General features: G+C 40.7%; 1 protein-coding gene across 1 annotated transcript in view; it reads left to right on the top strand.

Annotated features, from left to right (window-relative positions):
* Window positions 1-10,085, top strand: part of LOC109899065 (brorin) — a 52,273-nt gene extending 42,188 nt beyond the window's left edge. The window contains exon 4 of the mRNA XM_020494114.2: window positions 9,192-10,085. Within this exon, the coding sequence (XP_020349703.1) occupies window positions 9,192-9,334 (143 nt within the window). The 3' untranslated portion in view covers window positions 9,335-10,085. The remainder of the gene's footprint in view (window positions 1-9,191) is intronic.
* Window positions 10,086-19,635: the final 9,550 nt, after the last annotated feature.

Raw genomic sequence — 19,635 nt, 5'->3', positions numbered from 1 at the left:
TGAGTCTGTAATACCAACATATTTCAAGCAGACCACCATAGTCCCTGTGCCCAAGAACACTAAGGTAACATGCATAAATGACTACTGACCCGTAGGACTCAGGTCTGTAGCCATGAAGTACTTTGAAAGGCTGGTCCGGGCTCACATCAACACCATTATCCCAGAAACCCTAGACCCACTCCAATTTGCATACTGTCACAAACAGATCCACAGATGATGTTATCTCTATTGCACTCCACACTGCCCTTTCACACCTGGACAAAATGAACACCTATGTGAGAATGTCATTAATTGACTACAGCTCAGCGTTCAACACCATAGTGCCCTCAAAGCTCATCACAAAGCTAAGGACGAAACACCTCCCTCTGCAACTGGATCCTGGACTTCCTGACGGGCCGCCCCCAGGTGGATAGGGTAGGAAACAACACATCCCCACGCTGATCCTCAACACGAGGGCCCCTCGGGGGTGCGTGCTCAGTTCCCTCCTGTTCTCCCTGTTCACTCATGACTGCATGACCAGGCACGACTCCAACACCATCAAGTTTGCCGATGACACAACAGTGGTAGGCCTGATCACCGACAACGACAAGACAGCCTATAGGGAGGATGTCAGACCTGGCCGTGTGGTGCCAGGATAACAACCTCATCGTCAACCTCATCGTCATTGTGATCAGGACAAAGGAGCTGATTGTGGACTACAGGAAAAGGAGGACCAAGCATGCCCCCACTCGGCAGGTAGCCTAGTGGTTAAGGAGTTGGACTAGTAACAGAAAGGTTGCAAGATCAAATCCCGGAGCTGTTGTTCTGCCCCTGAACAAGGCAGTTAACCCACTGTTCCTAGGCCGTCATTGAAAATAAGAATTTGTTCTTAACTGACTTGCCTAGTTAAATAAAGGTAAAATAAGTACAAAACGGGGTTGAGAGCAGGTTGAGAGCTTCAAGCTTCAAGTTCCTTGGTGTCTATTTCACCAACAAATTAACATGGTCCAAGCACACCAAGACATGTCGTGAAGAGGGCACGGCAAAACCTATTCCCCTTCAGGAGACTGAAAAGATTTGGCATGCGTCCTCAGATCCTCAAGAGGTTTTACAGCTGCACCATCGAGAACATCCTGACTGGTTGCATCACTACTTGGTATGGCAACTGCTCGGCCTCCAACTGCAAGGCACTACAGAGGGAAGTACGTACGGCCCAGTACACCACTGGGGCCAAGCTTTCTGCCATCCAGGACCTCTGTACCAGAGGAATGTCAGAGGAAGGCCCTAAAAATGGTCAAAGACTCCAGCCACCCTAGTCATAGACTGTTCTCTCTGCTACCGCACTGCAAGCGGTACCGGTGCGCCAAGTCTAGGTCAAGAGGCTTCTGAACAGCTTCTACCCCCCAAGCCATAAGACTCCTGACCATCTAATCAAATGGCTACCCAGACTATTTGCATTGCCCCCTGCCCCTTTCTTTTACGCTGCTGCTATTCTCTGTTATTGTCTATGCATAGTCACTTTAATAACTCTACCTACATGAGACACCTAAATTTCCTTGACTAACCTGTGCCTCCGCACATTGACTCTGTACCTGTACCCCCTCTATATAGCCTCGCTATTGTTATTTTACTTCTGCTCTTTAATTATTTGTTACTGTTAATGCTTTTTTAAAGATAATTTTCTTAAAACTGCATTGTTGGTTAAGGGCTTGTAAGTAAGCATTTCACTGTAATACCTGTTGTAGTCGGCGCATGTGACAAATACAATCGTATTTTATTTTTTATATGTTAGGAGCCCGTAAAACAGCAGCCTTCCCCTCCCGCGCCAACTCTCTCAGCACTAAATAAATCAAATGTTGAAACAGAATGGCATTGCACATCTCACTGTTAATATTCCCACTATGATGAGGTTTTAATATAAGGTCCTTCTTTTTAAATTTTTGTCCAAATCATCCTAAAGTATCTAAAAAAAAAAGAAGACTTTTTATCCGTGTAAACAGACTTTATTAGGGCAAGTCTACAGTGTGCACAAATCAGTTCACTTGCAAGACCTATTACGCTGGAAATATTTTAATGTTAATTTCAAGCACTTTTGATTTAGAGTGCGCTTGCCAAAGATCAGAATGAGCACAATCACTTTATAACGCAACATTGTTACAGACAAAACCATCAGTAGAGTCATTTTTATTTGCACAGCCTTTTATCCCCAACAAGTCAGTTTGATGGAAACACCCCTCTTGTGGGAAAATGTGCATAGTGTTTTTATGCAGATTTTTTGAATATTCGCATGTACATCTGTCGCCACATGGATGGCAACCTAGCTAGTAACCAGATTTCCATCCAACCTTCCTATGTGATGAAAGTACATGTACATAATCATTCCGTGCCTACTTGTTCGGTCTGTGGTTGTTTATTTTATGCCTGCTGGTTAGTCGGGAAGACACAGAGAGAAGTGACAGAGGAATGCATTATCAAGAAGGATAGAGAACAGTTGCTTCACGGGGTATCTCTACCTGAAAATGCATGATGTAAGTGATTGACAGTTGGTATTCAGCAGTCATAAAAGTATGCCTTATTTACTTTGAAGAACTACTAAAATAGTGATTTTGTCAGACAGCATATGCAACAATTGAAATATTTTATTAAAGGAAAGTAATGTGAACAAATTATGGTTAAGTGAAAAGCAGTAATGGGCAGTCTACCATCATGAGACTTTTATACATTTCTTTATTCTGTCTGGTTACAACATTCAACCCACATAATACATTGCATTTCATTTAGAAACTGAAAACCGTGATCATTTTTTAATAATAGATCAGAACCCAAACCAACACTAATCGCTTAGCACTAGTAATCGCTCAGCATTGATGGTTTTGTGTTTCATGACAAAACCACTAGTAAAGTTCAAAACCCATTAAACTTTTTTTTTTGGTACATAGGAATTTAATCTTTTTTTTGTTGGTATGTGCACTATTTCATTACACACAGTCAATTTGATGGAAACACATCTCGGGTGGGAAAATAGGCATATTGTTTTTATGCACTGGTGTAAAGAACCTCAGTAAAAACACTTTAAAGTACTACTTAAAAGTTTTTTTGGGGCATCGACTTTACTTTACTATTTATGTTTTTGACCAATTTTACTTTTACTTCAATACATTCCTTAAGAAAATATTGTACTTTTTACTCCATACGTTTTCCTTGACACCCAAAAGTACTTGTTACATTTTGAATGCTTAGTAGGACAAGAAAATTGTCCAATTCACGCACTTATCAAGAGAACATGCCTGGTCATCACTACTGCATCCGATCTGGCGGACTCACTAAACACACATGCTTTTTTTGTAAATTATGTTTGAATGTTGGAGTGTCCCCGTGGCTATCCGTAAATAATTAAAAAAAACGAAAAAGTGGTGCCGTCTGGTTTCCTTAATGTAAGGAATTTGAAATGATTTATAATTTTACTTTTGATACTTAAGTATATTTTAGCAATTACATTTCCTTTTGATTACTTAAGTATATTTTAAACCAAATACTTGGACTTTTACTCAAGTAGAATTTTACCGTGTGACTTACTTGAGTCATTTTCTATTAAGGTATCTTTACTTTTACTCATGTATGACAATTGAGTACTTTTTCCACCAGTGTTTCCATACGGATTTTAGAATATTCACATTCAAATCTGTAGCCAATTGGATGGAAACCTAGCTAGTGACAGCTTGTGAGATAAACAAGAATGGAAAACACTAAAACCTAATATACCCTGTCGCTTCACAAGATAAAACCTTCTGCTGTCTTACAGCATCGTTCCGGAATAATAAGATAAAAAGAAAGAAACAAAGTCACACACTCTAATTATTCTCATAGTTTACTCTCCGTTAGTCAGCACCTCTACAAAACAAACATTTTTGGGTGTGCGTCAGCTTATGCCTTTTACTAGACTAGAATAAAAAGAGGACTTTTAACATGTGACAGCACATATTCAAGACTACACACTCATTCTATTGCAACATGTTGGGAAGTAAATGATTCATACCATAGAAAAATCACTGCTCCAAAGGCTTCTCCCCTTCAAACACTTTCACTTACCATTTTCACAAAGCCAAGGCATTTTGCTGCATTCATAATGCATATGTACTAAGGAACTGCATTACGGGGAAGTGATTTTTGTCTATTCTGCTATTTCCCTTACCTCAGCTCGCAGAGCCAGAAAAGTGGAGCATTAAGGTGTCCCTGATTTCTCTCATCTGGTAATGGCTGTTCCTTTCACACTCAGTCCACCTGCTTAGTGACATATTGGGACAAGTTTTCAGTACCTGCATATTACACAAGCACATATTACACCAATCCATTTGTGTTTTCTGATACATTCTGATGCTGGAGGTTATTAATGGTGGATAATGCTCTTTTGAGTCCCTTTTTAATGTGTTCGGATCTACTGTCAGAGAAGAGAGACGTGTTAATGAAGCCACTGTGACTAAAAGGTGGGTGTTCAAGTGCTAAGCAAAAAGAAAGGGTGACAGCAATGAGTAAGCACAGCGAAGCACAGAATGGGTGCATAAATTAATAGCAATGAGTGTCATGCTAATCATTCTGTGCACAAATTGATGACCGGCTGTCGCTTAAGTCTTGGCTGCATAATAACATTTCGTCTGATTTGTATTGGGGTGCAGTCTACCTCTTTATAGTGTCAAACATATGATTATATGCCAGTTTGTTCATTCAGAAGTGTGTCTCAATAATTGTGACGGACTATCCTTGAGGCAATATTTTGCTTATTATTATTAATGAATCAATTGCGACAGCAGACAGGGACATGTGGTGAGTTGTTATTCAGGGAGTGTTTCTTCAGTTTCCATTTGAAGAGTTATAAATGTGTGAGTGCTCACATTCTTACAGCCTCAACAAACTGTTCATTATTGATTGATGCACCAGCATGCTTTTCCTTAGTATTTCTGTCCAGTGAAGATTCCTTTGCTTCAGCTGAAAGACTTGCCATTTATCAGTGGCAGCGGCATCTTAATACTAGAATAGTGTAGCTCAAGCCCATGTTAAAGGAGAAACCATTCCCTGCAGCTGTATGGCATGTTGTGGCTGCAGCTCCAGGAGTGGGTATTTGGGTCCATGCTGGTTGAAGGGGTGATTTATGTGAATATCTTTTTTGCCAGTTGGGGAAGACAGATGGGGTTTTTTCGAGACAATGGCTAATGTTTCACATTGGGAACCAGAGCTAAGTAGGTTATAATGTAGGTTATGTGTAACTGAAGATTGATGAAGAGAGATTGTACTTTTCATTGCAACTGCATCATTTATCAAATCAATGTTTTATTTGTCACATGGGCCGAAAACAACCTTACCATGAAATGCTTACTTACAAGCCCTTAACCAACAATGCAGTTCAAGAAATATAGTTAAAGAAATATTTACGAAATCAACTAAAGTAAAAAATAAAATGAAAAGTAACACAATAAAATAGCAATAACGAGGCTATACACAGGGGGGTCAATGTAAATACAGTGGTTTGCGAAAGTATTCACCCCCCTTGGCATTTTTCCTATTTTGTTGCCTTACAACATGGAATTAAAATAGTTTTTGGCGGGTTTGTATCATTTGATTTACCCAACATGCCTACCGCTTTGAAGATGCAACATATTTGTATTGTGAAACAAACAAGAAATAAGACAAGAAAACAGAACTTGAGTATGCATAACTATTCACCCCCCCAAAGTCAACACTTTGTAGAGCCACCTTTTGCAGCAATTACAGCTGCAAGTCTCTTGGAGTATGTCTCTATGAGCTTGGCACATCTAGCCACTGGGATTTTTGCAAGGCAAAACTGCTCCAGCTCCTTCAAGCTGGATGGGTTCCGCAATCTTTAAGTCATACCACATATTCTCAATTGGATTGAGGTCTGGGCTTTGACTAGGCCATTCTAAGACATTTTAATGTTTCCCCTTAATCCACTCAAGTGTTGCTTAATTAAGGTCATTGTCCTGCTGGAAGGTGAACCTCCGTACCAGTCTCAAATCTCTGGAAGACTAAAACATGTTTCACTCAAGAATTTCCCTGTATTTAGCGCCATCCATCATTCCTTCAATTCTGACCAGTTTCCCAGTCCCTGCCGATGGAAAATGGATGCTGTTCTCGGGGTGATGAGAGGTGTTGGGTTTGCACTAGACATAGCGTTTTCGTTGATGGCCAATAAGCTCAATTTTAGTCTCATCTGACCAGAGTCTCCCACATGCCTTTTGGCAAACACCAAACATGTTTGCTTATTTTTTTTCTGGCCACTCTTACGTAAAGCCCAGCTCTGTGGAGTGTATGGCTTAAAGTGGTTGTCACACCCTGACCTTAGATATCTCTGTTTTCTATATATTTTGGTTAGGTCAGGGTGTGACTAGGGTGGGTACTAGTGTTGTATGTCTATGGTTTTGTATGTCAAGGGTTTTGTAGGTCTAGGGGTTTTTGTATTTCTATGTTGGCCTGATATGGTTCCCAATCAGAGACAGCTGTTTATCGTTGTCTCTGATTGGGGATCATATTTAGGCAGCCCTGTTTTCCACTCTCTGGTGTGGGATCTTGTCTACGGTTAGGTGCCTGTGTGCACACTAGTAGCTTCACGTTTAGTTTGGTTGTTTGTTTTCGATGAGTTTCAGTTGATTAAAAATATGTGGAACTCTATTCACGCTGCGCCTTGGTCCCATCATTTCGACGAACGTGTCAGTGGTCCTATGGACAGATACTCTAATCTCCGCTGTGGAGCTTTGCGGCTCCTTCAGGGTTATCTTTGGTTTCTTTGTTGTCTCTCTGATTAATGCCCTCTTTGCCTGGTCGTTGAGTTTTGTTGGGCAGGTTTGTTCTTGGCAGGTTTGTTGTGGTGCCATATTCTTTCAATTTTTTGATAATGGATTTAATGGTGCTCCGTGGGATGTTCAAAGTTTTGGATATGTTTTTATAACCCAACCCTGATCTGTACTTCTCCACAACTTTGTCCCTGACCTGTTTGGAGAGCTCCTTGGTCTACATAGTGCCGCTTGCTTGGTGGTGCCCCTTGCTTAGTGGTGTTGCAGACTCTGGAGCCTTTCAGAACAGGTGTATATATATATATATATATATATATATATATATACTGAGATCATGTAACAGATCATGTGACACTTAGAGTGCACACAGGTGGACTTTATTTAGCTAATTATGTGACTTCTGAAGGTAATTGGTTGCACCAGATCTTATTTAGGGGCTTCATAGCAAAGGGGGTGAATAGATATGCACACGCCACTTTTCCATCTTTTAACATTGTAATTTTTTTGAAACAAGTTCTTTTTATCATTTCACCTCACTAATTTGGACTCTTTTGTGTTTGTAATGCAACAAAATAGGAAAAATGCCAAGGGGGGTGAATACTTTAGCAAGGCACTGTAGTCCTGGGTGCCATGTGATTTAATTGTTAAGCATTATTTTGCTTGGGGGAAGAAGCTGTTAAGGAGCTTTTTGGACCTAGACTTGGCTCTACGGTATCTCTTGCCATGTGGTAGCAGAGAGAACAGTCTATGACTTAGGTGACTGGAGTCTTTGAAAAGATGTTGGGCCTTCCTCCTAGTATATACACTTCTGTTCAAAAGTTTGGGGTCACTTAGAAATGTCCTTGTTTTTGATAGATAAATTATTCATACCATAGAAACATCACTGCTCCAAAGGCTTCTCCTCTTCAAACACGTTCACTTACAATTTTCACAAAGCCAAGGCATTGCACAGTGAAGAGGCGACTCCGGGATGCTGGCCTTCTAGGCAGAGTTCCTCTGTCCAGTGTCTGTTCTTTTGCCCATCTTAATCTTTTCTTTTTATTGGTACTATTTGATGAAGCTGCCAGTTGACACTTGTGAGGCATCTGTTTCTCAAACTAGGCACTAATGTACTTGTCCTCTTGCTCAGTTGTGCACCGGGGCCTGCCACTCCTCTTTCTATTCTGGTTAGAGACAGTTTGTGCTGTTCTGTGAAGGGAGTAGTACATAGCGTTGTACAAGAACTTCAGCTTATTGGCAATTTCTCGCATAGAATAGCCTTCATTTCTCAGAACAAGAATAGACTGACGAGTTTCAGAAGAAAGTACTTTGTTTCTGGCTATTTTGAGCCTGTAATAGAACCCACAAATGCTGATGCTCCAGATACTCAACTAGTCTAAAGACGGACAGTTGTTGTGCTTCTTTAATCAGAAAAACAGTTTTCAGCTGTGCTAACCTAATTGCAAAAGGGTTTTCTAATGATCAATTAGCCTTTTAAATTGATCAACTGGGATTAGCAAACACAACGTGCCATTGGAACACAGGAGTGATGGTTGCTGATAATGGGCCTCTACGCCTTTTCCAGCTACGATAGTCATTTACAATTTACAAATTAACAATGTCTACACTATATTTTGGATCAATTTGATGTTATTTTAATGGACAAAAATTAGCTTTTCTTTCAAAAACATTCATTTCTAAGTGACTCCAAACTTTAGAATTGTAGTGTAGGTCCTGGATGATAAGGAAGCTTGGCCCCAGTGATATACTGGGCTGTACGCTTTACCCTCCTTTCGCGCCTTATGGTTGGATGCCAAGCAGTTGCCATGCCAGGCGGTGATGCAACCAGTCAGGATGCTCTCGATGGTGCAGCTGTAGAACATTTTGTGTATTTGGGGATCATGCCAAATCTTTTCAGTCTCCTGAGGGGGAAAAGGTGTTGTCGCGCCCTCTTCACGACTGTCTTGGTGTGTTTGGACCATGAACCTGCTCCACTGCAGCTCCTTCAATGTTAATTCGGGCCTGTTCGGCCCTCCTTTTCCTGTATCCATTGGATATCTGTGTTTTACAAAGTTGTACAGTGTGTTGTATGGTATCTTGGTTGATATACTCATGCTGTTGAAATGGTTTTGTTTGGATAATCCCTCAACTATTAGTAAATATGTTTGGTTAATGGTCATTTGTGCATCAGTAACATTATCTTTCATCAGAGAGACAATCCAATAAAGGGCAAGGAATTAAGGCATGTTTTCCCTTTAACCAAACGAAAAACAGCTCTATGGGATCGTGGGTGGAATGGCCCTACTGTGTTTGCTATTCCATCCACTCCGACCACAATCCCACTAAACATTTTTTCACAGTTGACTGTATACAAGATCATGAGATTGACTGAGACCAATTTAACAGTTTATTCAATTCCTCTTTTGCCAGGGCCAAACTGTTATGCAGACACACAAGTGATCCCAGCTGGACGTGAGGTGAAGATTGATGAGTGTTCAATCTGTTACTGCACGTATGAGGAGGGCACGTGGCAGATTGAGCGTCAGGCCACCTGCAGCAAGAATGAATGCTAGCAGAACTAGAGACTGGCACTGTAAGTGGGCATGGGGGCAGGGGTTATGGGGCAATGGGTGCTCCCACCGTGATAATTGCCAGTAAGTACGCAACTCAATGCTAGCCTGACTAAACCAAAGTGAACTCTGTTGAGCACACACAATGGTGAGCGCAGTGTTCATTCTGGTTTGACCAGGCTAACTCAACGCAGCCTTCACTCAGTCTAAACCTGAGGTCAGGGTCACCCTCCAGACCGTATGATTTCTGCATTTATAACCACATGGATTATCAAATCAAGCTTTGTATGAAGATTTGTAATCCACATACAGAATATCTATTTATCTATGTACTGAATTATTTATGGAGATATACAGTAGAAAAACTATAAACTAGCCAAAATATATTTTTTTATAGGCACTGTATTTTATTAAGCTGCTATGTATTGGGTTAGAGATCAAATAAACATCATGGAATGTATAGAATCCTTACTGTACAGCTGTCTGTGTTTTATAGAGGTAGAAACCATAGCCTACAGACAGGCAAGTGTCATTACCTGAAGTTAACCAATTGGTAAGGTTTCAATATGACAACTTTATGTAATTTTGAAAATTACTTGTTGAAGAAATGTAAGAAGTTACTTGACTGTTTAAAGATTTAGCTCTCTTTTCTTGCCATTTTGATTGTGTTTTGATTTTATGTGCATTTTGTAAGCAGTTCTCTATTATGTATTCATGTTTAAAATAAACAGCAACCTGTGCACTGTAGGCGCCATTTTGATTGTGTTTTGATTTTATGTGCATTTTGTAAGCAGTTCTCTATTATGTATTCATGTTTAAAATAAACAGCAACCTGTGCACTGTAGGCGCCTGTATGGTAATATCAATTCCTTGAACCAAATACAGTTTTTAGATGTCGCGGGCACACATCCTATTGATTCATGTTGATTTAGATATTTCATTTTTGCAACTGTTAGCTCACAAGTCTGTTTTTATATGCTTGATGCAAGAGCTGATGGCTAATATTTCATAGAATGTCAAGAGAACATAGAAGAAATTATTAAACAATTCTGCCAATTAATATGCAACCGCTATCTGCATTACAATAGAGGTCCAATGGTAACTGAAAATCTTGAATTTCCATAAAATCTGCCTAAGGACATAAGCTGGAATCGTGTTATTTTTAACTGAATTAATAAGGAGGAGACTGGGCTCTAATTACGTTGATCCCCACTTCCTGCTCTCTTTCCCAGCTGTAAAAGGTTTGCTTACTGGGAATATGTAAGTCGGAATTAATATTTAGAGAAGAGAAAAGGTTGTCTTTAATCATTACAGGTAGGCTAAGGATGAAAATACAGTACAATGTCATGATACAGTGCATTTGGAAAGTATTCAGACACCTATCCTTTTCCCACATTTTGTAACATACAGCCTTATTCTAAAAACCTGTTTTTGCTTCATCAGTATGGGGTATTGTGTATTGAGGGATTTTTAAAAATAAGGCTGTAATGTAACAAAATGTGGAAAAGGGGTCTGATTACTTTCCGAATGCACTATATGATGGAGTACTAAAACCAGCTCCAGGGTTGGAGACACAATCTGTAATGGTGGACTTAGTGTTGAGCTGTGTTTTTGTATTGGACCATTTTCACTCACAGTGTGATCTGTTGCAGTAGTACCAGATGTTTATACATCTAAACTCAGCAAAAAATAAACGTCCTCTCACTGTCATCTGCGTTTATTTTCAGCCAACTTAACATGTGTAAATAGCTGTATGAACATAACAAGATTCAACAACTGAGACATAAACTGAACAAGTTCCACAGACGTGTGACTAACAGAAATGGAAAAATGTGTCCCTGAACAAAGAGGGGGTCAAAATCAAAAGTAGCAGTCAGTATCTGGTGTGGCCACCAGCTGCATTAAGTACTGCAGTGCATCTCCTCATGGACTGCACCAAATTTGCCAGTTCTTGCTGTGAGATGTTACGCCACTCTTCCACCAAGGCACCTGCAAGTTCCCGGACATTTCTGGGGGGAATGGCCCTAGCCCTCACCCACGATCCAACAGGTCCCAGACGTGCTCAATGGGATTGAGATCCGGGCTCTTCGCTGGCCATGGCAGAACACTGACATTTCTGTCTTGCAGGAAATCACGCACAGAACGAGAAGTATGGCTGGTGGCATTGTCATGCTGGAGTGTCATGTCAGGATGAGCCTGCAGGAAGGGTACCACATGAGGGAGGAAGATGTCTTCCCTGTAACGCACAGCGTCGAGATTGCTTGCATAGACAACAAGCTCAGTCTGATGATGCTGTGACACACCGCCTCGGTGTAATGCTCATTCCTTCGACAATAAATGGCAAAAACCATGACTCGTCAGAGAAGAGCACTTTTTACCAGTCCTGTCTGGTCCAGCGACGGTGGGTTTGTGCCCAAAGGTGACGTTGTTGCCTGTGATGTCTGGTGTGGACCTACCTTACAACAGGCCTACAAGCCCTCAGTCCAGCCTCTCTCAGCCTATTGCGGACAGTCTGAGCACTGATGGAGGGATTGTGCATTCCTGGTGTAACTCGGGCAGTTGTTGTTGCCATTCTGCACCTGTCCTGCAGGTGTGATGTTCGGATGTACCGATCCTGTGCAGGTGTTGTTACACATGGTCTTCCACTGCGAGGACGATCAGCTGTCCATCTTGTCTCCCTGTAGCGCTGTCTTAGTCGTCTCACAGTACGGTCATTGCAGTTTACTGCCCTGGCCACATCTGCAGTCCTCATGCCTCCTTGCAGCATGCCTAAGGCACGTTCACACAGATGAGCAGGGACCCTGGGCATCTTTCTTTTGGTGTTTTTCAGAGTCAGTAGAAAGGCCTCTTTAGTGTCCTACGTTTTCATAACTGTGACCTTAATTGCCTACCGTCTGTGTGCTGTTAGTGTCTTAACGACTCTTCCACAGGTGCATGTTCATTAATTGTTTATGGGTCATTGAACAAGCATGGGAAACAGTGTTGAAACCCTTTACAATGAAGATCTATGAAGTTATTTGGATTTTTACAATTTATCTTTGAAAGTCAGGGTCCTGAAAAAGGGACGTTTCTTTTTTTGCTGAGTTTATGTCTGACTCTACTACTTTTGGACAATTACCCTTCTTAATACTGGTGGAAGAATTTAGCCTAATCCCATTTTGGTTTTACAAAGTAACAGCACAGAACAGTGCATGATGAAAAGGAGGCAAATGGACAGATGTGGTGATGTTTTGTCGGAGAGGGTCTGCTCTTCAGCTTGGCTCTCGGTGCCCCGGTCCCTAATGAGCAAGCCACACAGCAGCGCTCTTTGATCCAGGGTTGCCAGACAACGAACGGTAGTGTGCCTCCAGCAGTGAGACGTGCCTGTGAGCCAGCCCTGCAGGATCGAGGTAAATAAGCCCAAATGTGTGCATTTACATGACAAGCTCCGCTCAAGCAGCAGGGGAGCAGTGCCACACATCCGTTTCTGTCTCTCCTCATCTACCCCTGTTCCCATACGCTTCCGCTCCCTTTCCAATCACATCTCAATTCACTCTCAAGATTTATGGATTGGGAATGTACTTGTGTGAAATGAATGCTCTTCTTTCCCTCTTTTCCTGTATACAATAGGTTACACTTGCTGGTGTGCACTGTGCCTACTCCAGTCTCCATTTAGATGTTGATCTCTTTACTTTGTTTGGATAGTCCATCTGTAGATGCTTTACAGACTATCTCGCAGCTTCTCTCTCCCCTCCCTTCCGTCTGTCTCCGTCTGTCTCTCTCTCCCCTCCCTTCATCTGTCTTTGTCACTCTCTCTCCAAGTTAGCAATGAAAGAAAATGTAAGATTCACTTCCAAATGACTAATTGTCAAAACAGAAGAGAGGCCAGCTGTGTATCCACTCCAAAAGTAATGAATGTGTGCATGGACTTTATTTTATATCTCTGGTGATTGTGGATCCAATATTAATGAAATATTGGTTTTGGGATTCAGCCATTTATTCAACAGTTATCTATTCAAAGTTGTCTGACGTGAAGTTTAAGATTGAAAAGCATGATTAAAACCATCTCGAATGTCTACATACTCCAAGAGAGACTAAATGAGTTATCTACTTTGAAATGAAATTCCCAAAGTATCGTGCTTCAAGACTGCCGAGTCTTCCATCAAAGAGTGTACATTAATTGGAGACATTTATGGTTCTCTCGACACAGTCACCTCACAATGAATCCCTATCGTTCTGGACAATGCTCATATCAGTGAGCCTGCATGCCTTTGCTCCTATTAAATGACGAAATTCATTATTCATTAATGGCACCCAGCCATGGACCTCTGTAAAATTAAAAAAGTGCCTGCAAGGATTGAAGGACCATTTGTGTAGTCAAGTGTTCAAATAATGAAGGCACCATCAGTTAACCAGTATCTGCGACAGTATACCAGTATTTCAGACTAGAATCTGTCATTAATTACATTTGCTGAGCTATCTCTTATATTAATGTGTTAGTAACATCTACATAAATTACTTACAATATCCATACGGCTGTGGAATAAACAAGTTGTGATAAATACCATTTACATGTGGATGCCAATGTAGCTAATCTATGCATACTGTACACACACACACATATATATATATATATATATATATATATATATATATATATATATATGTCAGCATTCAAAGAGCTACAGATCACTGCATTTGAGCTCCTCAAAGGTTCCAGGGATATTACAAGGACACCTCAAACAGAACATGTAAAGGGTCTGTGTGCCTCATAAATACGGCGGATTCAAATGATGTATGATATCAAACATAGGCATAGCCAGAGATAATTTGTTTACAGACACATTCTCTTGATATTTTTCCTCATTGCCCCCAGTGGAAAAGTCTGGCAAAAAAAAGTCAAGAGTTAACGGTACTGTACTGGAGGTTTGGAAACAGCCCAGACCTAGGCTACTGCCTGTGTATGCCAAGAAGAGTTGAGGCATTTTGTTGGCTAATCTGTTAGGAGTGCATCTCATGCAGCTTGTCAGTTCTCAGAGTATAGGATGCAACATCGCTGCATTCTGAATGTGCCCGTAGGAAATATCTGTAACAAATGCTTGTGCTGAACTACGTTTTTTTTTTTTTTACTCTTTAAGTTTAGGAGATGTGAGTAATTCTGAGTCTCCTTTCTATCTGTTTATGACATTGAAAGTAATATTGTTTACCATTTTACATCTTTCTTGCTTCATGACCTGTACCTTTAATGGGAGCTAAAGGCCATGCTTCCATGTTGTCATGTAGAGGCCAGCCATTTAAAATGATTTCTGCTTCTGGCAGAGTTCACATTGATAAGAGAATTCTGTTCTCCAGGTTCATAACCCAATTTAATTATATTACTCCGTCTGCAAACCAGAATTTGTAAGATCCTGGTCGAATGAAACAGACGGAGGCCCAGCTAAAATAGTCAAAAAGGTTTATTCACGGAACGTTCTAAAGTCAAGAATACAAAACAATTCATTTTATACTGACTTCTCATGCACACACATACACACAAACATACGCACACACATGTCCTGCTACGCATACACTGTCTGTCTCACTTCCCAGCCGACAGAGATAGTGACATTGTCCTTGAGACCTACTCCCCATTCTCTCCCAAATCTCTAGTCAGGTCGGCACCAAGCTCAGACAGTCTGTGTTTAAAATACCATAAAGACATGGTTTTACCCTAATTCTGACTAGGACTACACATTTATTGATTATGATTTTATACATTCTAATCAATTCCATACAATTATATGTTTCAGAACGGAATATTCTAATCATTCAATTAACAGACAATTCTCACCTATCACACATCCACAAACAAATCTACCTTTATACCATTTCAGTCCGAATATTAGGAATGTGTGTTGCTTGTGAGTGCATTGAGGTGTGCTGTTTTCTGTAATGTGTGGCTGTTATTATCAACACTCTGACTCGTTAAGATATTTCATATACACAGACTTGGAGACTAAAGTTTCAGTAATTCAGTCAGTCCTTCTTTATGTATAGATAGAATCGTTTTTTCTGCCTTTGTGTATTTCAGTCATGCTCTTCACTTTATTTCTTAAGAATTCTGCAGTGCAGCTGTACACACTGTACATGAATTACACCAGACAGCAGCCTAATGCTAGTAAACAGCTTTGATAATTCCATTTGCTTCCACGTCCTTCTGAATCAGATCTGTTCAAATCCATTAAATCCATCTCTAGAAATTCCACAGAACATGTACAGTAACATTCCCATGTGACCTGGCACTCCTTGATCAATTTAAGTTCATCTGTTCATGATTGAATGCAGAGCTCTAGAGAGTCTGACTGGCCTGAAAATGTGCTTTAGATTCAGTGTTATATTTCATCTGTTGCTATCAGCCACACGTTAACAATTTTGAATTTCACATTTCTGGATGGGGTTACATTCAGCTGGGGTTGACAGTCACAGGGGTGAAACGCCAACATCTCTGTAACATACCCTACCATAGCATTATATTCCAGAATCCCAGTCCACCATGTTTGGTTGAAAAGGGTCCAGTTGTGGTAACAGAAACCAGCATCAGCAACAGACAATGCTTTACCTCCATATCAACATCAATCACTAATGAAGAGAGGAAAGCATGTCTCCGTCTCCCCTTCTCCCAAAAGTAACTGTCTAATGGATATTGGGGATTTAATCTAGCTCTATCCATCATGGCTTGTTTTCCGTCCAGATGGGTGAATGATAAGATAAGGACTGCACGTCTTCTAGGACAACACTGCAACACCATCTCCTCCAGAGAGAGGCAGCCAAACTCCGGTGTGACCTGATTACTGGATGCATGCCAGGTGGTTCAATAACGAAGAGCATTGTTTTGATAGGCACATCTGCGTAACTAGCTGTCAGTCAGATTGCAGGGAGGATTGTGTTATCGTAAAGAAAGCAGCCTTTCTCTTCGTCGACTGAGTACCACATGTTTGTATTTATAACCCACCATTTTATATGGCCCTCGTATTGTAATTCATCATCTAACACTTGATATGGGCTGTCAGAGCACACAGTGCATATATTAACTTGGCTTACAGTAATATCGATGGCCCATCTTCTCCCCTGCGGGTACCTAGTTTGTGAACAACACAGGTGTGTCAGAATTAAATGCAAACAACTCTTGACATTTTTAACCTAGTCTTTCCTTAATGACATCTAGCCTCCAGATACCTGACAGCAGTTATTGGTTAGCGAGTGACTGACTGAGGCAGTGCATTTGCTGCATTTAAGTTTCAAAAGCAGGTAATTCCACTTTGGTCGGTGGGAATGAAAACAGCTTGGCTAGGCAATAGTGGGGTTGTTTAATAATGGACAGAAAGGTCTCTGAAGACAAGTCCATTTCTCTGAGCAACAGAGGAAGTCCATTACCCTCGGGGTTTCTTTGCCTAATGCAAACGCGTACTATCTTAATTCAGAATCAGAGATGTATTATTGCACACAGATAAAGAGCTTTTAGTCACATCCAGAGCTGTCTCTTTCTTCTGCCTCACCTATGGAAAATACTACACAACGAAATATATACAAGGAGAATGGGTCTGAAATTCCTTTGGGTAGATTGTTTCCTGTGAGCAATTTCCTATTGTTTCCTATGATAAACCATCTGAATATAGTTTGTTTCTGAGGAATAATTGTTTGATTGATTTTTCTATAGCCTTGTAATGCTGGGTCATAGTCTACATGTTAAAAACCTATTTGATTTAAGTACAAATGGGTGTAAACATGGGCGCTTGTTTACACTGTTCTATTACTAAAATAATGCATCAGCATCAACCAATAATATGGCATTATTTTAGTAATAGAACAGTGATGACTGAATATGTGTAACTGTTTAGGTCAATGGTCTATGACTGAAATTTGGAATTCCATTTTTGGCATATGCCCATGTTTACACCCATTTGTACTTAAATCAAATTGTGTACTGCTAGCTAAGTGTACTGTTAACTAGCTAGCTAACGTTAGCTGGTTGGCTCGCTAGCTAACGTCACGTGCATGATCTTATTATTCGTATCTCAGAGCCATTTGCTTGGCTAGTTACAGCCTAATGTTAACATTGAACCTGGTTGCTTAGCTACCTGCAGATTCATGCAGGGTAGTAACGTCATGAGTTGGGATTATGGTTCATTATTTAGCTGGCTAAATAGCTACATGTCTTAACAAAAGACTCCACTAAGTAACCATTTCGCGTGTGTTCGTAAATTCAATCTGGCCATCTACTCCGATTTCAGAGCACTCTCGTCTGACTGTGCAAGAGCACAGCATAACTGATGAATTTACAAACGCTAATTTGAATATGGCCGGTGTCAGTAAACGTCGTTAGAAAAGCGGAATTCAATTGTTGCCAGCAGCGCAATTAGTCACCAACTCTCTGGATAACATGAAAACAGCCTAACCAGCTTTGCTAGGGCGAGTAAAATGGTCAGAGTTTGGGTGGGGCTAAAGCTTAAGAGGGTGTGATTGGTGCTGAATGGGTGTAGACAGAGAAGAGCTCTCCAGTAGGTACCAAAACATTCAAAGGCCATTTTTTTCAAAAGTGAGGTTACAAGTTTATCAACTTTCAAAGCAGAATTACGTACCCATTGTTCCTCAAATGCAGTGTATGATATACCATTTTGTAGCTCTGAGTCTCTACTTTTATCCAATGTAAAAAAACACAATTTAAAATGTTGAGTTAAGACTGAATCAATTCGGTCGGTCACATATGGTTGGATTTTCTGCTAATAAAATTGTTTTTAACATTGCTTATGTATATTTGCATTATTCTTTGAAGCGCTATGCTTCAGTTGCATAATCCAGGTTAGGTTGAACACCCACTAAAAGCTTTAATTAGCAGTATGTTTAGTGGAGACTCCACAGCTGAATTAGTGATGGGAATGAACAGGAGAAACTTAATGAGGTGACTCATCACTTTTCTCCAGCAGGTAGACCTTTGTTTGCGTAGGTAGGCTGCTTACTTTTCTTTTGTGAGTTCTATCTTCTCATGAATTCTTCATCTGCATGTTCTGTAGGTTTCCTAGTCTCTGACAGCTTCGCTGAGCGTGACATTGGTATATGATGATTTTCAGTAATATTCAGCCTTGGGGAATCTGAACATTAACCATCATGCTCATACAGCGTCATGATGGCGCCTTAGAGGCTGGACTGGGGAAATAATGTGTGTGAAAAGCTCCATATTAGAAGCATTATAAAGTGGAGATTTTTCGCCCCCCACCTCCTTCATGAAAAATGTACAGAGGCATATTTATGACTTCATTGAACTAACTGAGTGTGACAAGTACAGAGCAGGAGCGACTGAGGGCAGGGAAGCAGTAGCACAATAAAGCCCTTGGCCACTCTCAGAGGACATGACTGCCCCTGGTGCTCATGGGAGTTTTCATCTAAGCATTCTGTTAGAATTGTTTTTCCCAGTGGTTGGAGGTACAACATGAGACCGAATCTACTCCATCCACTTTGCCCTGAGTCAACTCTTATGCATGGCCAGTGATCAATTCACTGCCTCTTTACAGTATGATGCATACATCCCAAGTGCCATGACCTACAGCACGAGGCTATAAATATATGGCCATACATTTTCACGAGTTTAGATAGACATATGGACATACTGTACTCCAAGTAACCAGTACAAAGAAACACCATGTGTGGACAGTGTTTGATTCTCTTTATTTCTAGCTTATATGTAAGTGCACGTACCTCACATACCTCATGTAAAAGGATCCCTATAGATCAGATTTCTCTCAGGCCATCACAAGACCCAAGAACTTCTTCTGGAATGCTCCACTATTTCTTTATTTCCTTTTGGTTATCAGCTTTTCTGGCTAATTTATGTATTTATATGTTACATTGAGACGTTGGAATTCCGTTCATGATTAAAACAATATCAAATTAATTATTGCTGGATCCGTTTTATTTCTAGGTTTGCTATGTACTCTCGTACCCAAGACCCCACAGATCCATGCCCTCCAAACAGTATCTGTCTCTCTTTCTCCCATCAAGATTGCCTGATCTGTAGGTGTCATTCTGGGTCACCATCAGTCTTCAGCCAGTTGTCTGATTGCTTAAAATAATCCCTGCCCAGGAGGAGAATCAACCCCACGCACATTGCCTACGACAACAACACTGAAATCATGACTTTGCTTTAATGACCCTCTGCATCACAACAGCTCCAAATTCCAAAGCTGCATTTTCTTACAGAGGAATGCAGCCAGTTCAGATCTGTCGCTGCAGCGCGGTGGTGTTAGGCCCGGCACTATGGGATAGATGTGAGATTTAAATCATTTCCGAGA

Source organism: Oncorhynchus kisutch, linkage group LG11 (genome assembly GCF_002021735.2).
Source record: "Oncorhynchus kisutch isolate 150728-3 linkage group LG11, Okis_V2, whole genome shotgun sequence".
NCBI classification, from domain to species: domain Eukaryota; kingdom Metazoa; phylum Chordata; class Actinopteri; order Salmoniformes; family Salmonidae; genus Oncorhynchus; species Oncorhynchus kisutch.
The sequence above is the reverse complement of the archived record's forward strand: the minus strand, read 5'-3'. Positions and strand labels throughout refer to the sequence as shown.